This window comes from Balaenoptera borealis, assembly GCF_965194805.1.
Source record: "Balaenoptera borealis genome assembly, chromosome: 19".
In the NCBI taxonomy this organism is placed as follows: domain Eukaryota; kingdom Metazoa; phylum Chordata; class Mammalia; order Artiodactyla; family Balaenopteridae; genus Balaenoptera; species Balaenoptera borealis.
In genome coordinates, this window is record NC_138878.1 from 50,154,808 (window position 1) to 50,174,182 (window position 19,375).

General features: G+C 43.1%; 1 protein-coding gene and 1 long non-coding RNA gene across 14 annotated transcripts in view; one reads left to right on the top strand and one right to left on the bottom strand.

Annotated features, from left to right (window-relative positions):
- The window catches only part of LOC309616231, a 90,188-nt gene extending 80,514 nt beyond the window's left edge, over nt 1–9,674 (bottom strand). Inside the window, exons 1-2 of one of the 6 annotated variants that reach the window (XR_014237373.1) lie at nt 9,488–9,674; nt 4,329–4,436 (exon numbers count right to left, since the gene is read on the bottom strand). This is a non-coding gene — a long non-coding RNA (uncharacterized lncRNA). Of the gene's footprint in view, nt 1–4,328; nt 4,596–9,487 lie in introns of all 6 variants that reach the window. The other 5 variants (XR_014237374.1, XR_014237375.1, XR_014237376.1 and 2 more) reach the window with 5 other exon arrangements.
- Nucleotides 9,675–9,701: 27 nt separating this feature from the next.
- The window catches only part of ZNF507 (zinc finger protein 507), a 47,669-nt gene continuing 37,995 nt past the window's right edge, over nt 9,702–19,375 (top strand). For 6 of the 8 annotated variants that reach the window (XM_082366479.1, XM_082366476.1, XM_082366478.1 and 3 more), the window contains exons 1-2: nt 9,703–9,880; nt 17,037–19,171. In XM_082366479.1, coding sequence (XP_082222605.1) covers nt 9,745–9,880; nt 17,037–19,171 — 2,271 coding nt within the window. In that variant the 5' untranslated portion in view covers nt 9,703–9,744. Of the gene's footprint in view, nt 9,881–11,335; nt 11,430–17,036; nt 19,172–19,375 lie in introns of all 8 variants that reach the window. The other 2 variants (XM_082366481.1, XR_014237347.1) reach the window with 2 other exon arrangements.

A 19,375-nucleotide genomic window follows, 5' to 3' on the forward strand; every position in this document is an offset into this window, starting at 1 on the left:
TTCATATGTTGAAACCTATCCCCAGTGTGATGGTATTTGGAGGTGGGATTCTTGGGAGGTACTTAGATTATGTGGGTGGAACCCTCGTGAATGGAATTAGTGATCTTATAAAAGAGACCCCAGAGAGCTCCCTCGACCCTTCTGCAGTGTGAGGACACAGAAGGAAGATGGCTATGAACCAGGAAGTGGGTGCTCACCAGATACCAAATCTGCTGGCACCTTGATCTTTGACCTCCCAGAGTCTAGAACTGTGAGAAATCAATTTCTATTGTTTATAAGTCCCCAGTCTATGGTTTTCTGTGATAATAGCCCAGATGGACTAAATCAGAGTGATTTGATATTGGACTGATGAATCTGAAGCACTACAAGAATCTCAGTCACTTAAGACAAACTCCACCATATTTATCATTCATTCATTCAACATTTGTTTCTTCATCAGCATCTACTAGTGCCAGGCACTACACTAACACAGCATGTTGGCTGACATCACAAAATCCATCCGTTCTGACATGGATGCAATAACCATACAGATAAACTACAGCGATGGCAAGAGCTGTGACCAAAGGGCACAAGGCTCTAAGAAAGGGTAAAGGGATTTAACCTGGTCGTGAAAGTCAGGGAAGGCCTCCCTGAGAAGACAGCACTTTTCTGAGACCTAAGGAAGAGTAAGAGATAATCACGTGAAGAGGAGTGGGAGGAGGTAGGAGGACACCAGGCTCGGTGCAGCTGGGAAACAAAAAAAACACCTAAGGATGGGCGGTTGTGATGGGACCGACGCTGGGGCAGTGGCCAGGGACATCAGGCCAGACATCGAAGGCTGGGTAAAGGTCTGGATCTTTATTAGAAGCGTTGGAGATTTTTAGGCACCACCAGAAAGGGAAAGATTTGAGGATTATTTGGAAGGTGAAACTGACAGCCTGGTGATGCATCAGTTCTATACACTCAGCTTGCTATGGCAGAAAACTGGACAAAGAGAGAAAAGGAAAGGTCAACAGCAAGGGTTGGAACAAAAGGATTTCCCAGCCCATCTTAAGATAATCAAACAGTTAAACGATCAGGGTGTGCATTTCCAGAGTGGTACCCAACACTCAGCTCATTCTGTACAGTTCTGCAAACCAGAAATGAGCCTCACAGCTTGATAACACTGAGGGTCAACTCATACCCACCAATGGAGATGAGTCCTATTTTGCATTGCTCTCACTAGAACATAAAAAAAAAAAAACTATAATTCTTGTGCTGCTACCAACATTATTATGCATCAGTATAACAGGGTACTAATTTTAATCTGCACAAAAATCAGAGAATTTTCATGCTGTGAGGAACCTTAAACATTATCTGAATATTTGTGAATTTTTCCAGTATGTTCATAGATGTTTTCATGTATAATTTATTTCCTACTAACATGTATGTTTGGTGTCCTCTAAATAAACTATGTTTTTCATGGACTTAACCCAGGTGTATTGCCTTTGGGGCCCCTATCAATCCCACCTGAACCCCATGGGACACACACACACACACACACACACACACACACACACACACACACACACAAATGTGCACATGCACATGGATAAGACTGTACCCAGAAGATGCTCAATCACCACTGTTAGTTGACTATCTGACAACAGACCAAAAGCTCCCTCTGAGTCTGACAGTCAAAGCCACAAAGTCAAGAGAATGGCCCATTTAAAACAATCTGGTAAAATCATAGGGTAGAGAAGAGGTGAACAGTCAGACTCCCTCCACTGGCTCATCAAAGAATGGAAAAACCTGAAAGGAGCTAGAACCTGTGGTCCCAGCCCTTCTCCATGCAGGGAAGACAGTTCTGTCACCCATAGGAAGAGTGGTCGAGGCTCAAACAGGAGAGCTGAGAAGGATGCCATATCGCTGGTTAAAAAGCCAGGGGGGTGCTTCCCTGGTGGCGCAGTGGTTGAGAATCCGCCTGCCAATGCAGGGGACACGGGTTCGAGCCCTGGTGTGGGAAGATCCCACATGCCGTGGAGCAGCTGGGCCCGTGAGCCACAACTACTGAGCCTGCGCGTCTGGAGCCTGTGCTCCACAACAAGAGAGGCCACGACAGTGAGAGGCCCGCGCACCGCGATGAAGAGTGGCCTCCACTCGCCGCAACTAGAGAAAGCCCTCACGCAGAAACGAGGACCCAACACAGCCAAAAATAAATAAATTAATTAATTAGTTTAAAAAAAAAAAGTCAGGGGGGAAATAAGTATATTCAGCAAACTGAGAAGTGCTGCAATTTTAGAAAGAAAGTCGCTTTCTTAGATGACAGCAGAAGTTACTTCCAGCTTTTTCCTTACTTTGATCCATCAGTGTTGCCCTGGCCACCAACCAAGTTCACACGGTCCAGACATTTTAAATGGAATCAATGTGTTAGCACCCCTATTTTTCAAAATGTAGAGGACATATATCTAAGATTAAACCTGTACAAACCAACCCCTAGATGTCATTGTTGCTGCTAAAATATCAAATCTTGAGTCTTTGAAATTCTAAATCTGAAGAGATAGCAGTGTTAATCTGAATAAGCCACTTAAATAATGCAAATTCAATTCACTTTCAATTTTTCAAAGCCAAGTCCAAAGTCTTCTGGACTTCTTAACCAAAATGTAACTAAATCTTAGGGTGTTAGCACGCATTCTGTTGCCAAAAAAAATCCACGTTTAGGAAAAATAGGCTGGAAACGCACGTAGTCGTATGTAACATGACTAACTGGGCTCACATCAAATTCCACGACTGATGAGCTTATTGTAGCGTAGCTCGGTGATCCTGGCCTCTTCTTTTCCATGTGTCCTCTGACTTCCGTGCTTGCCTCTGCCATTGGTGTTGGAGCCCAGAGCTGTCTGTCCTTCCCACCCAGGGCACGCTGAAAGAACAGAGGTGCTCCTTGGCCCTCCACCGCACACCCTAGTTCCAATTAGCCTCAAATGCTACTTGTTCTCCGATCGCAGTCTCACCTCCATCTCTTCCTTCCATTTCATATCATTCCAGTCTGAACCTTTGCAATAATAATACTTGTTGTTTATCGATCGGGCATATCAGTGCTTCCTATACATTATGTCCTTTAAATTTTTCAGTAGCCCTGCAAGATAGGTATCACTATCCCCATTTTACAGATGAAGTAGCAGAGGCACAGCGAGGTTAAGTACCTTGCCCCAGATCACATAGCCAGTGAGTGCTAATAGGTTTTGAAGCTCAGGTGAGAGCCAGTCCACAGCCTGGATTCTTAGAGCCTCTCTGGAGTCAACTCCCAGGTCCCTAACCGGACACCGTCTTTATTCTCTCTCCCAAGCCCCCAGCTCTCAATCAAATTGCTGCGCTTCCCCAAAACGGCTTTCAAGTAGCTCCTCAAATAAAGCCCAGATCTGGGAGCATGTCTGCTGAATGAAATCACTTCTTCATTCAGTCAACGAGTGTTTACTGAGTGTAACTGCATTCGGGGTCCTATTCTAGGCCAGGGGGAATATTGATGCACAAAACTGGCAAGCTCCCTGGGTTCCTGGAGCTCATTCTCTGCCAGGGTAGACAGTTGCTGAGGCAGGGATTACACACGTAATTAATGACTGCAGAGCCGAGTCCACAAAGATGTGTGAAACAAGGGAAGCAGAGCCCCTAACACAGGGCCCTACACCACGAGGGCCCCCAATAGATGCTTGCTGCCTGTCTCTGCTAGGTCAGCCTCAGCCCCAGCGTGCCTTTCAGGGCAAAGCTCTCCCTACTCCCCACTCCAAGCCCTCCATGCCAGGCAGAAGCACCTTCACAATCCAGACAAATGCCTTGTGTTCACTCTTACCGCACACTTCCATTCATGTTGGTCCATATTCTTCCACATACCAAGCTGATTTATTCAAGACCTTAGCTCAGGCTTCTCCCCTCCCATCAGCTGGGCACAGGGTTCTCCCTCCATGGGACCCAGAGGTGTGAGCTGAGGGAGAGGTGCTAGTGCAAGAGGGCTAGATGATATGGGAGCCTGGCCACCTGCTCATGAAGCTCACATGTGCCCTGCAGCAGCCCCACGCATGCCTGATTCTGGATATACCACTTCCATCTCACAATAGACCTCAGCTGGATCCTCCCAATCTTATGTCTTGCTGGAGCCAGTGAAGACTAGTTTCAGCCTCATGGCCAGAAAAGGCATGACAATTACAGTACGGTCCATCTCTAGGTGCCATATGCATTTTCCCTTCCCTTTCTCACTCATGTCTCTTTCTCAATGAAAGAAACACCCCAGAAGATCAAACAATGTTCCTCATGCCTGGTCTTCCATAGTATATGAAGAGCTCAGACTGGAGGACCTTAGAAGGTAGTCTACTTACTGTCTGTGGTTATCCATTTACTGATGTCTTAAGGAAGCAAGAGGTGGAACTCCCAGCCAGCTGATGGTGATGCCAGCAGCTTCTCCTAGTCTATCACCTCAAGAGGAGCTGTCGAAATAACAAACGACACATTTGGAGGTCACAGGATTACCCTTCAGCCAGACCCTCTTGGTTTGATTAGCAGTTACTTTTCCTCTTAGTGTCTTTCTTCATCTTCTCCTTCTTCTTTTCATTTTCTTCCTCTGCCCCTCTCATCAATAAAGGTCACTGCGTTAAGGAAACCGTTTCTGTGAGAAGAATTTAACGGTACCCTATTAGAATCACACTGTCTTGTTCAGAAGCAGGTGGTATTACCTGTCAACAGGATTTTGGACACAGCAAATAGCTGCCACCCAACTCAGCTGAGGATCCTGGGCAGATAAAGTGGCCCAAGGAGACAGCCCTCTGGCGGCCTCAAAATCTCATTTTCATTCCCTTGGTAGAAAAGAGACTGACTTTATTGACAAAGACGACTGAAAATTGCTTGAGCGCTCCAATAACCAGTCTGCGTTGAAGCAGAGAGACAGTCTGGCGGAGGCCAGCTGCCTCCTCCTCCGTGCAGCTCTGCCCAACCCTGAGTCTGTGGCACACGCAGACCAGACTGAAGGGAGCCTCCTGACACCCTCACGAGCAGCCCCGCTCCACCTCCACACCCAGCCTGCTGGTGCCTTTCCTGGACCCCAACCATAAATCAACATGAATTCAGGACAGCTCTGCCAGAAAGCAAACTCTTAGACTGATTCAGGGAACCAGGGGTCAGGCCTGAGTTAGCTGGAGAAGGCAAATGTCCTGCTTCCCACTGGAGTGTTTTGTGGCTTGACTGCACATCCCAGGTAGGCCACTAGATGTCGCCACCATTGATTCTTGTCCTTACTCCCAGGTGCTGGTATAAGACAAGAGTCCAGGGACCAAGGGAACTCTACAGAATTCCATCACCGCCAGGACTGCAGGGCTGCTTCAGGTCCTCTGACAGTCTGAGCTCCTCGTGGGCCTCTCCTAAACCAGTTAGTGGCTCAGACCCAAAAACAGCTGAGCTGAAAGTGAAGCAAACCCCAACTCTGAGAATAGATGCCCCCTGCTCTTTTTCCAATTCTTCCTGGTCATTATCAGTGTATCCTTCTAGTTTATTCTGGCCCTCAATAAGAAACAAATTAATATGTGTGCCTCGTAGCACCAGAGATTTTAGATGTCAATGTGCTGCTGAAATGATGTAGGTCTGTGGCTTTTAGCAGAGAATGAATGACAGATGGATAATTTATGATGATTCTTGAGACCTGAACTATAATTATGAAGTATTTCTAGGTGTACATTCAGATGCAAAGTGTAAGGAACCTAGCGCTAATATTAATTTATTACTGACAGCAGTATATATAATAATATATCACGTCTTTTAATCTTACATTCCTTCTAACTTACATCAAGCAATCTTTTCATTCATTAATAAAATCAAGCCTTGCCATTATTCTTAATGATGAAGTCCCATTTTGAACCCAGAGGACTCCTATAATTAAACTCTGTACTTCCATGTACCAGACATTTGAAGCTAAAAAAAGAGGATAAATTGAACTTCTTGTCTTACAGGCAGGATGAAAACATCAGAAAGATGCAGCCTACCTGCTCACAGCCCCACAGGAGCTAAATAGAAAGTCAGGAAAAATTTTTGTGTTTATCTTCTCCACTCACACCACTACATCCCTTTCCTTTCCCCTTTTAGTCCCCTGCCTTTTCTGACCCTTCCACAATCTTTCCTTTTGTGTGTGTGTTTTTTTTAATTGAAGTATAGTTGATTTACAACGTCATGTTAGTCTCAGGTGTACAGCACAGTGATTCAGTTATACATATATACATACATATATTCTTTTCCCTTTTCCCTTATAAGTTATTACAAAATATTGAGTATAGTTTGCTGTGCTATACAGTAGGTCCTTGATGGTTATCTACTTTATATATTGTAGTGAGTATATGTTAATCCCATCCTCCTGATTTATCCCTCCCCCCCCCACCTTCTTCTTTGGGAACTATAAGTTTGTTTTCTATGTCTGTGGGTGTATTAATCTTTCTTTTTTTGAGGCAGTATATCCAAAGAATATTTTTTAAAGGTCACGATAAAAATTACAACTAAAAGAAATGCAGGCTAACATGTCTCCTCCAATTCTCTGTGCTGCGCCAAAAACGTACATGATTAATCCCTTCAAAAGAAATCTAACCTAATCCTATTATGCCAAAGACGAGGTGTCCTTCATGAGTATCATGTCCGGGAACAAGTTGGCCTTCTCCACAAGTTTCAACTGGTTAATGTCTCATTCAGTTTATAACCAGTCATTGCCTTGGCAACTTATTCACTGCACTGTACTGAATGTTCCCCAAATTTAAACAGTGCTCTGGTTTAAGCTGTCAAGAACACACCATGTATTATCAGGCAACCTGGTCACTTTAGAAGATACAGATCTGTGACACTTGTAGAAGTGAAACCTTTAAGCTCATCAGCTAATTAGTGATCCCAAAGTAGAATAATGAGATGTGTGGAGATAAGGATTCAGTTATCTGGGTCATCTCTCATCTGGAGAGAAAATCCGATTCCACTGAGTAGGTACTAGATAACTGAGTAAGCAAGTTTCCTATCTATAACACTAAATCTTAATATGATTGGTTAATTAAATCATGACAAATGACATTCCGTGGCAAGTGGAAGGTGCTTAAAAGAGATTCGGTGAGATGTCCCCAAGTTCAGTGGAACTATACCTGAATGTCTTTGTATTCCCCTGACCTAAAAACGTTTACCGTAATTTTCTGGAGAGCTTCTGTGTAGGAAAGAGAAATACTGAAGTTTTGCTCCACTGGCTTTTTGAAGTTGCCTAGGTTTTTCTATTGGATTCTGTGTCTTATACCGTCTCTGTCTTCAGGAATGAAGGTCCTAATTCTTTTATTAACATTCCTATCTGCCTGTAATGGTTTCTTCTTATTGATTCTGTCTCTTCCAGTTACTTCAGTGTAGGGAAGAGGAGTGTCAGTCAGCAGTGGTTATGTCGTGGTGTGGTAACAAACAGCTCCAAAACCTCAGTGACTTCTCCATTCTATATATTCATTGTGGGTCAGCTAGGGGCTCAGCTCATCACCTCCACTCTAAAATGTGGGCTGACAGGGTGGCCACCATTTCAAACATTGCTGGTCATCAAGCCAGCAGGGAAAGGGCACTCTGGAGGGAACTGCCCTGGCAACTAAACGTTCCAGGATGGAAGCGGCAGCCCTCACTTCTGCACACAATTCATTAGCCAACACCAGTCAGAGGCCACACCTCTGAGCCAGGAAGAGGGCCAAGAAGTTTTGTCTAACCTTGTGCTGGAAATGGTACATTGCAAAATAGCTGGTGAATATTAGAAAAGACAACCACAGGAAGTTCAGACAGAGATATACTTAACCTCTCACTTGTTTTAGAATTCCCTTATTTTCCCTAGATTATAGTTTCTCCACTTTGTTTTTGCACTCTGCTCTGGTAAAATAATTCTCTGATTCCTGTTCTGTCAACTTTCATATTCATGGACATTACAGTTAAGACAGTACTAAAGAAAAGCCTCTCTTCAGATAGTTATAAACAAGTATTGTTTGTGTCAGTAGCTCAAGAAGAAAAAAGAAATTTGCACATTGTTTGTTCTCACATTCTTCCTTTTATGTATTTCTGGTTTTCCTCAAATTTTTTTCCTTCCACCCTTCCATGCTAGTCTCCTGCTCAGTCTCTTTTATTGAAAAAAATTACTCAACCCTTTATTTTTCCTTCTTCTTAGCTATTTGGTCCAATTGGCAAAGAATTCTGTGGAATAGCAGAATTCTAAATTTGCTGGTTTCCCAACCCCCCAAATTCAGGTGAATTTGTATCCTGAGATATTTACTGTATCTCAGGAATTACTGACCTCTCTGAACAATGACAAGGTTTTGTTGGATCTTTCTCCCACTTGATAATTGAGAGTCCAGCCTGCTGCAAAGGTCTCTAAGTACATCTGGAAGTCCCCAAGAGATACAGGCATAACTCATTTTATTGTGCTTCATTTTTTCTTTTTAATGAGCTTTGCAGATATTGCATTTTTTGCAGATTGAAGGTTTGTGACAACCCTGCATCAAGCCAGTCTATCAGTGCCATTTTTTTCAACAGCATTTGCTCATTTCATGTCTCCGCATCCCATTTTGGTAGTTCTCAAAATACTTCGAAACTTTTCATTATGTTTGTTATAGTGACCTATGACCTTTGATGTTATTATTGCAAAAAGATTATGAATGTGAAGGCTCACATGATGGTTAGCATGTTTTAGCAATGAAGTATTTTTTAATTAAGGCATGTATGCTGTTTTTTAGACATAATGCTATTACACACTTAAGAGATTACAGTAGGGTGTAAACAAAACTTTTATATGCACTGGGCAACCAATTGAGGTCAAATTCATGTGACTTGCTTTATGGCAGTGGTCAGAGAACCAAATCCACAATCTCTCCCAGGTATGCCCGTATCTCAATGAACAAGATCATTACTATGACTGGAGTCTTCAGTTTTACTTCCTTCCTACTGTTCACAGCCCACCTGCTCAGTCTGGATCCAAGCACCCTGCTGTGTAGTTCCCAATACACCAAACCTGTCCAGCATTCCTGAAGCTGGGTGGAAGGCTTAACTAACATTGCATTTTACTGTCAGCAGGGGGATGGAAACAGGACTGCTTATAAAGCTGGCATGTATGTCATAAAACAGATCCAAATGACCAACACCATGGTGCCCTCAGAGGACTGAGGTTGTGCTACCAGGTGAAGCAAGCTACCAAGTCCGGTGTTACAACTCTCAGGATGAGTTCTTTCCCTCAAAATCCTCAATCGCTCCAGCAAATAGATTTCCCAGGGCCAGCTCTGCCCCTCACCAGGCACACTTGAAGTCCAGCCATGAACCTAGGTAGCACCTCTACATTTTAGCCAAGAACACCACAAAAAAGTATAGCCCAACCAAAAGCTGTAACAAATTCAGAAGCATAGGGCTGTAAAGAATGTCCACACCCACTGCTGAGAGCCAGTGAGGGAAAGGAAACCTAGCCCACAGCAGGTTTGGGCGACGTGGGGAGACTCCAAAGTGAGCACTCACTGACTTCTAGACCCAACGACCACTGAGAAGGCCACGCTTGGGCCGTGGGAGCCCGACAACCCGCGCCTTAACCGCACCCAGGAGCCGGGGATTGCAGTGAGCGGGCAGGGTATCCTCCTCGCGCCTGCCCAGCCCGGCGCCCCAGGATGCCCATGGGCGGGGCCTGAGCATCGCCCCGCCCCCTCCGCCCGCCACTCGGGTCACCTGATCTGCCCGCGGCTCACGTGATCCGTCCCCAGCGCCGCCATTTTGGAGCTCCGGATGAGGAGGGGAAAAGCGGGGGAAAAGAGGGAAAAGAGCAGGGAGAGAGGTGGGCGAGGACGAGGGCGAGGGCACGGCCGGGCTCCTGGCCGGCCAAAGGAGGCTCGCGGAAGCAGCAGCCGCCGCCCGACCGCAGGTACCGCGCCCCGGGGCCGCCCCTCCGCCCGCTGTTAGCGCCGCCGCCGGCCATGTGCGTCCTCCCCTCAGGCCTTTACCGGCTCCGGCTTCCTCAGCCTGCAGACACCCGCCCGATGCTGGCCACATGCCCCAAGTTCCGTGTCCCTTTTCAGTCCTCTGTGCCGCCCACAGCAAGGCCTGCGGAGACCCCGGGCTTGCCCTGCACGTGGGGGTGGGGGGGAACCTGCCGCTGCCCGCGGACTCTCACCAGCCTGGCCCGCAGGCAGGCCCGCCGGGTGTCGCTTCCCTCCCCTTTGCACGTGTGAAACCCCTTAGGCCTGTCGGGATGGAGCGAACAACGGTGTCCTCACCGCGTCTGTTGATTTCTTTTCTCAACCCGCATCTCCCAAGCCACTGCTTGGTGGAGGAAAAGCTAGTACATAGACGCCGTTCTGGTGTTCTGCACCTATTTCGAGCCTCCTCCATGAAGTGGTCTCCCCAGAGATCGCTGAGATCATTGGGAAAAGCTCCCGCCGTGTAAGACCTGGGGGCATCCGTAGTGAATGGTTTGTGTGTGGAAGGCCTGGATGATTAATTAGGCAGAAGCCACCATCCCAGCCCGTAGGCGATCTTTTTAGTACTGCAGTGGGCTGTAATTTGCTGTCAGGCTGCATCTCTCCTATCCGGCAATTACTGGATTTATCAGTAATTGAATTTGTTCTTTGAGTTTGTACTTTCTTCAGTACTCTGCTCTGATTCAATGTATGGGTTGCATTACTGATTAAAAGAGAAAGCCTGGCTCTTCATTTCTTTACTTCACTGACTCGTTTAAAATTAATTTCAGGGGAAAGCCAAATACGTGCTTTCTGCCCTGGCAGTAAACTGTTTACTTAACCATAATCGATAAAGTTGCATTCTAGGTGAAATGAATACCATTCTTTGATCTTTTAGATTCATTCTAGGTAGTATAAGAAACAGTAGCAAAGTAATGTAGGACCAGCGCAGGAAAGTGCCTTATAAGATATATAGGTCAGTACCCTGTGTTTTATCTTTCATGATGCCGTTCAGTTGTAGAACTGCTGGAAGTTTGCAGTCACCCTTTAGATTGTAGTTTTGGTTAAGATTAAAATGGCAATATACAATTTATAGTTTCTTATTTATTAGAAAGTGTTATCAGTAAAACCAATAGTATTTTGAGTTAATTAGATAAATTCTGAGCTAAAACATAAAATACACAATTATTGGAGAAGTTTCCAGAGCTATTTTTTCTAACTGGTGCAAAATCCTGGAATCTGCTTGTTAGGTAAATTATGTAAATTTGCGTCACGTAATGGGTTGCGTGAACATTTCCTCTGAATTTCTTTTTGACATGCAATATTGGGCAATTTTTCACTGCCGGAAAAAAAAAATCATTACTTTGTTTCACCAAGAAAGAGAAATGTTTGATACTATGTACTTTCGTTCTTGGCCACAGCTGGATTTTGAAGATCGATCCAGGGGACTGTATTAATTTCAGGAATTGATTTGAAAGACACAGGCTCTGCCACTTAACAGCCATGTAACCTTGGGTAAGTCACTTAAACTGCACTGAGTGTTTCCTTATTTGTAGAATTGTGTAACACCCACCTAGCCTGTCCCAAAGACTTAATGAAGCTCAGACATAACATGTTTGATACTGCCTAGCTGTAAGGGGCTGTTGCTCTTTTCAGTATTTATACTTAATACATTTTTTTGTTCACACTGAGTATTAAGAGGAAAATTGGTGTATTGAGAAAGGATGGATTTAGAATCAGATAGGCCTGGATTCCAATTCTTAAACTAGCTATTACTTTGCATCTGTGAACCTCAGATTCCTTATCTGCAAATAAAGAGGCCAGTATTACCAGGAATTTCATGAGTAATACACAGAATCTACACTGGCACTACTCTCTGGTCTGTGAGCACCTCAAGGGCAAGGGTTCCCTCTTACTTATTTTGGTAGTCTCCCGCACATTGCTTGGCACATTATAGGTGCTCAGTAAATGTTAAATCTGAATATTGGTTAACATTAGTTAGACCTTATGTCTTAATTGCAGCTGCCAAATTCAAATATTCTCTCAGGCTCGATGCCAGCTAAGAAATTTTATACTATGAAATTCATATACTTTGATATTTACACTTGGTTTTTTCTTTGTGGGCAATTAAAAATTAAGCTAAGGAGATTTTAATTCAAGTAAATTATAGCTGATGTTAGTAAGGTAAATCTATAAATAACGTGTAAGCAGTTTCAAGGTAGCTTTTTATAGGCAGTTTATAGGACAGGAACATGAAAGTTCATCCAGCACAACTCTTGTTTTACATCTGCAGAATGTAAAATGCTCAGAAACAGTGACTTGCCTAAGGTCACACAGCTGAGGTTCCTCTAGGAGAGGGACCCATGAGCTATGTCCCCTGCCTTCTTTTGGCTGGAGCAAAATGGATATTTTATATTTTACAATTACGATAATGTGGAAGAACGAGGAATTGGCCATTACTTCTATAACACAATTTTTTTCTAATTGGAAAGAACAAATTCTTAGTCTGAAAGAAAAGATTCTTTATATAACAAACTGAACTGTCTTTGTATGTTCACAGAAAATTACAGCCTTTCTCTAGCTCCACCCAAGCCCCCATGAATTGTTCAACTTGATTTTACGTATGATAACCATACGGCCATAACTGAAAGGAACTAATTAGATGTACAAATAAACCAAATAGCAAATTGTAAGGAAATAAAGACAACTGAAATAATTTGGCTTTATTTTTGGGAAAGACATTAATTATTAGCTTTTGCCTATGGGATTCCGTTGTTTAGGGAAGACTTGAGACTCAGTGGAGAAGGTTGTAGAACTTTTCTGGCTTGGGATACAACTTTTATTTATTTATTTATTTATTTATTTATTTATAACAATTTGATATATTTGGTCGAATGTTATGTCTAAAGATTCCAAATGAGAAAACCTGTGTTTTGTTGATGTCTATAGTCTTTCCTCATCCTAGTAAACCTTATTGTTCAGCCATATTGATCTTTTCACTAATCCCTAGATAGCATGCTTATTCTCGCTTCTGAAAATCTAATGTTATGGCTGCTTTCTTGTCAACAAATTTCCAAGAAAGCAAAATGGCACACTCAAATTAGGATAATTCAAGGAGGATGTATTTACAAAGATACTTATAAAGTTGTAGGATTTGTATAGGCAAACCACAGGAATAATTCTGTCATCCGGAGCTCGCAGCATCAGGAGAAGGGAGAGTCCTGTAGAATAGCCTGCCTGGAGAGAATGGCCTTTTGTTGAGGAACACAGCCACTTCAAGGTGACCTAGAGGGAGGGAACCAGGGAAATGAATGTCTTGATCTCCCTTTGCTGCCTTCTTCTGATCTCCTCTCATGGCTCCCCATTGGCATAACTCAACCAGGGGGCGTGGGAGCCTAATGATGTAATCCCTCCTGGGATAGAGAGCAGAGTGGAAAAGAGGAGACAGTCCAGAGGGGCAAATGGGTAACGTCCAGCATGCTCTTCTTTTGGAATACAGTGTACATCTTACCTCTTCAAGAAGCCTTTTCTTCCCTTCCTAGACCAAAATGAGCTCTTCAGTCTCTGTTAGGATTTGGTCATTGGGTGTTGCCTTCTGACTATTTCATCTTGTATACTGCTGGGTTATTTTAAAGCTGTTAATTCTTTTTAACTTCTAAATATGTTAGTCTTATCCACTTAACTCAGTTTTAAACTCTGTGAGTACTATAAATTTAAAATTTTCTCCATTCTTCTTGGTACTTGGCTTGGTGGCTTGTACATAATGGTTTTTTTTTTATAAATTTATTTATTTGTTTGTTTATTTTTGGCTGCGTTGGTTCTTCGTTGATGCACGGGGGCATTCTCTAGTTGCGGCGAGCGGGGGCTACTCTTCATTGTGGTGCACAGACTTCTCATTGCGGTGGCTTCTCTTGTTGCGGAGCACGGGCTCTAGACACGCAGGCTTCAGTAGTTGTGGCACGCAGACTCAGCAGTTGTGGCTCACAGGCTCAGTAGCTGTGGTGCACGGGCTTAGTTGCTCCGCGGCATGTGGGATCTTCCCGGACCAGGGATCGAACCCGTGTCCCCTGCATTAGCAGGCAGATTCTTAACCACTGTGCCACCAGGGAAGTCCTTTAACTTTTTATTTTTAAAAATTTTAAACATTTACACAAGTAGAAAGAATATTATAATGAACTCCTAGATACTCATGATTCCAGCTAGAAAATTTGCCGTTCTTACTTTATATCCTCAACCTCTTCACTCGCCCCAACTCCCCGTTGGTATTTTTTTTTTTTTTTTTTAGGTTTCATTCAGCTTGATCTCTTCTTGGAGGTCATGGATAGTATGCGGATTATCATAATACAGGTTGTCGGCAATCTTGAGCCACTAGGATTGAATCTGTACTCCTTATTTTTATCTCTTTTATTATTCAAATTTTACTTCACAACATGTAATCCCATATGTATTCAGCACACACGCACACGCACATTGGTGGCCTAAGTGAAATTTTGGTGAAAATTTTGAGTTGGCCAATATTCAACTTAACTTCCTCTCTGTGTATACTTTATTATGAGCTGTTTATCTAACCTTTTTTAACAAAGCCTTTTGTTTTAATGAGACTTGTGCATCGACTTTGCCATGTGGACCCCAAATGGTTTTTCAGGTGTTTCTTGATGTATTTTATGTTGTCATATCTGTTTTATAAGTGCCATTTCTGTACTTATCCCCAAATGTATGCAGCCTCTAAAATGAGATACTTACATAAATGTTCAGGGAAAATTGGAGCATCTGCTGCAAATTTCCATTAGCTCTTAATGCCTGAGCAGACACAGCTTTAAAATCTGAATGTTTTGTCAGATTCTTTTGTATTAGTCTTTTTCTTGAGATAAGATGAACTCCTCCTCTTCTTCATTTTGCTTTCTTTTTAAGGTACACACTGAAATATCCACAGGGAGCAAGTTTGCACTGCTCTGTCTCCCTCCTATTATGTCATTAAATAGAAGAAGGATAATGAGTCACCTTTGTAACCCGGTGGGTGTGCAAAGTCTGTTGAGCAAATATTCACTGGTTAACCTCCAGATTATCAGTCAGCCTACATGGATGTCACATTTCATGGGAAGGAGACCTTCCATCTATAGTAGTGCACCAAATCTTATGTAAGAAATTAAATGTTCAGGGATTCCTATTAGCTATTATTTAAGACATTTGCATTTAACAATTGAATTGAAAGAAATAAAGCCTTAAGTGAATGACCCTAGAGGGAAATCAGTAATCACATGAAGAGCCAAAGCTTCCCTTGGCCTAAAAATGTGGAATTCTCGGGCAATAAGGTGACTTATGAAGTCACAAAGGGTTTTTCTAAAGAAACAAATTGTTTCCCCCACCAGTCCCTTCTTTAGTGACTTAAGGTTGAGTGTAGAGATTTAAAAACATTTCTGTTCTTTCTACTTGAGAAAGATGTAAAGGAGCTAGTCTTTTGAGAGGTAATGCCCTCAGGTTGTTGAGGGGAGACAGTGGCTAAAGGGCCACTGGCCTTGGGGAGCTGGCATAGCTGTCATTGTTGTAATGGCTGTGGAATGCACTCCCTGCTGGGAGTGCAGCTAGAAGTGGAAGAGAAAAAAGCTGATCGCACAGAGCAGAGTATCAGGACAGAGGGAAGAAGTAGTACTGAAGAAGCTGAGAGTAAAATGTTTACCTTTTTGCATGACATGGGTCTGGGTATAGAAAGTTAGTGTGCCACGAAGAGTAGAAAATGAGAGGAAAAGCCATAACTGCTGTCAGTTGATGGGGGAGAACTGGGCCTGCAGCTGGTCAGAGCACTGGTGAGGTCTTGTGGGAGTTTAGGTATGATCTTGGCAGTGGCTAAAGGGCCCCTATATGTTGATTCAGCCATTCGAGGGAAGAGGAGCCATGATTCACCTCCTGAAAAGAATTCAGAGCCTGTGACTGAGGTTTAAGAATAGTATGATCTTTGGTCTATAGCTAGTGCCACTAGAAATTTTGCTGGCATTTATTGAATGTTGTGAGTAAGATTCCAGAATGCACCTAAAATGTGGAAGAACAAAACTTGTTGCTGGAAAAAAGCCTAAACTTAAAAATGTGATCCAAGTCAACAAATTAATCTCACTTTAAGCCAAAGGAAATGTTTGAAATGAAAGTACTGCCAGGAAATAGAGTATTCAAGATTTAGGCTGAAAGATAAGCATTTTATGTTAATGACTTCCTCGGCCATAGCACATTACTAGAACCTACAGATAACCTGTAGGAAATGACTTTTTTAAGGCCTCTGTGCTTTTTTTAGACCTAAAACACGACTAGAATATCAATTTTTCCTTCTCCGATGCCCCTTTCCCTTTCAGAAAAAAAAAATGTATGTATGTATGAGTAATAGTTGACCGCTAATATGACCTCTAGAAAAAACCACAGCATAGTTTGTGGTTTATCTTCAGGAAAATAAATCAAAGGAAGTAAAAGAAGGAACTGGATCATTGCTTTTATTTAGTTTCATTTGCATGATACTTCTCAAAATACTCTGTGCCCTTTACAATAGGTTACATGCCCATATTTTCACAATTCCAAAGATCTAGGGAGAAAAAATAAAAACAAAAACAAAAACATGCTTTTAGTAATAAAACCACAATTATATTTGGTGTAAGAAGTTGTCTCCCAAGAATTGTATCAATCATGTGTTGACTTTACAGAATAGTATTTCATAATAACTTGAGGTGGTTCCACATGCCCTGGGAATGGCTGTATTCCTTTGATAATGGAATAGCAGTCTTTTTTTTTTTTTCTGGCATTGTGCAAAAGAGAAGGAGTACTGATTAGGTCCAGCTAGATGTCTAGGGGAAAGAAAGTGAAGAAAAAAGGAGATGTAGATTGTTAAAGTCATTTCCAAAGAAAGAAATGAAGGGTGGAAACATCTCAATCATCAGTCTTGATAGGGGACAGCATTCCAAAGAAAAATTCTAAGCAATTTAAGTCTCTGTTGAGGATAGCCAGGTATATTGATATGGAACTCCCAGGTTAGAAAATACTTAGATTAGCTTAAATCTAAGAGTAGTTTAGATTTCCTGAATTATATGCCTGTAATGATCCTGTAACCTGGTGATTCTTTCTGTCATATATTCTCCTTTTTAGATATGGAAGAAAGCAGCAGTGTCGCCATGTTGGTGCCAGATATCGGGAAACAGGAAGCTATGTTGACTGCCAAAACTGTCATCAGTTCATCACTGGAAATTGATGAAAAAAGAAAAACTAAAACAGATCCATTAATCCATGTTATTCAGAAGTTAAGCAAGATAGTGGAACATGAAAAGTCACAAAAATGTCTTTTAATTGGCAAAAAACGGTCACGTTCAAGTGCTGCAACACACTCTCTTGAAAGTCAAGAATCTTGTGAGATTCCAGCTAAAGTAACCCAGTCACCTGCTGCTGATAATAGAAGGGCTGAGATGTCACAAATACATTTTACCCCTGACTCTCTTGCCCAGAACGATGGGAAGGCTATGTCTTACCAGTGTAGCCTTTGTAAGTTTCTGTCATCATCTTTTTCTGTGTTAAAAGATCATATCAAGCAACACGGTCAGCAGAATGAAGTGATATTAATGTGCGCAGAGTGCCATATTACATCTAAAAGCCAAGAGGAACTTGAAGCTCATGTGGTAAATGACCACGAAAACGATGCCAACAGTCACACTCAATCCAAAGCCCAACAGTGCATAAGCCCCACCAACTCTTTGTGTCAGGGAACCTCAGGAAGAAATAATGAAACCATTCCTGACATCCCAGTAAGTGTGGACGGCCCACAGACTCATACCATCCAAACGGCGTCTGTGGCAGAAATGGGTAGGAGGAAGTGGTATGCCTACGAACAGTATGGCATGTATCGATGCTTGTTTTGTAGTTACACTTGTGGCCAGCAGAGAATGTTGAAAACACATGCTTGGAAACATGCTGGGGAGGTTGATTGCTCCTATCCAATCTTTGAAAATGAAAATGAACCCCTAGGCTTGCTGGATTCTTCAGTGGCCGCTGCACCTGGTGGGGTCCACGCAGTAGTCATTGCAATTGGAGACAATGAACTGAGTATCCATAACGGGCCATCAGTACAAGTGCAGATTTGCAGCTCAGAACCATTATCATCTTCGTCTCCTTTAGAACAGAGCGTGGAAGGGGGCGTTCATCTAAGTCAGTCAGTTACCCTTGACCCTAATGAGGAAGAAATGCTGGAGGTGATTTCGGATGCAGAGGAGAACGTGGTTGCTGATAGCCTACTTTCATCAGCACAGAAAATCATTAGCAGTAGCCCAAATAAAAAAGGTCATGTTAATGTGATAGTGGAGCGTCTGCCAAGTGCTGAAGAGACTCTTTCGCAGAAACATTTCCTCATGAATGCTGAAATTGACGAGGGGAAAAACCTGAGCCAGACAGAAGCCAAGATTGGATGTGAAGGAAGAGATGAAGTCTATCATGCTGATAAATGTACTGTCGATATTGGGGGGCTGATCATAGGCTGGAGCAATACAGAGAAGAAAGACAGCGAGTTAATAAATAAAGGACTGGCTACTGATGAGAATGCCCCACCAGGCCGAAGAAGGACAAATTCTGAGTCTCTCAGACTACACTCATTAGCTGCAGAAGCCCTGGTCACCATGCCTATAAGAGCTGCAGAGCTAACACGAGCCAACCTTGGGCACTACGGGAATATAAAGCTTTTAGATCCAGACACTGGACAAAGGCAAGTAGATGGTACGTTGGCAGCATATTCTAAAATGATGTCACCACTTAAAAACTCTTCAGAGGGATTGACTAGTTTCAACCAAAGCAACTCTACCTTAGTAGCACTCCCAGAGGGTAGGCAGGAATTGTCAGACGGACAAGTTAAGACAGGCATCAGCATGTCCTTACTCACCGTGATTGAAAAATTAAGGGAAAGGACAGACCAAAACGCTTCCGATGATGACATTTTGAAAGAGTTGCAGGATAATGCCCAGTGCCAACCCAACGGTGATACAAGTTTGTCAGGAAGCAATGTCGTGGAGTACATCCCAAACGCTGACCGGCCCTACCGCTGCCGCCTGTGTCACTACACCAGCGGAAACAAGGGCTACATCAAGCAGCACTTGCGAGTCCATCGACAGAGACAGCCCTATCAGTGTCCTATCTGTGAGCACATAGCTGACAACAGCAAAGACCTGGAGAGCCACATGATCAACCACTGTAAAACAAGAATATACCAGTGCAAGCAGTGTGAAGAATCCTTCCATTATAAGGTAAGCATTGGTTCATGAAATCATTCGGAGAACCTTAGAATTTTAGAGCATGGAGGGAGCTTTGTAGATACAGTCCACCCACCTCATTTTATAGGTAAGGAAACTGAGCCCCAGAAAAGTTTGGTAATCTGCCCATGGGATCCCAACTAATTACTATTAAAGTTGGGACTGAAATCTGGGTCGTCTGGTGTAGGACTTTTTCCC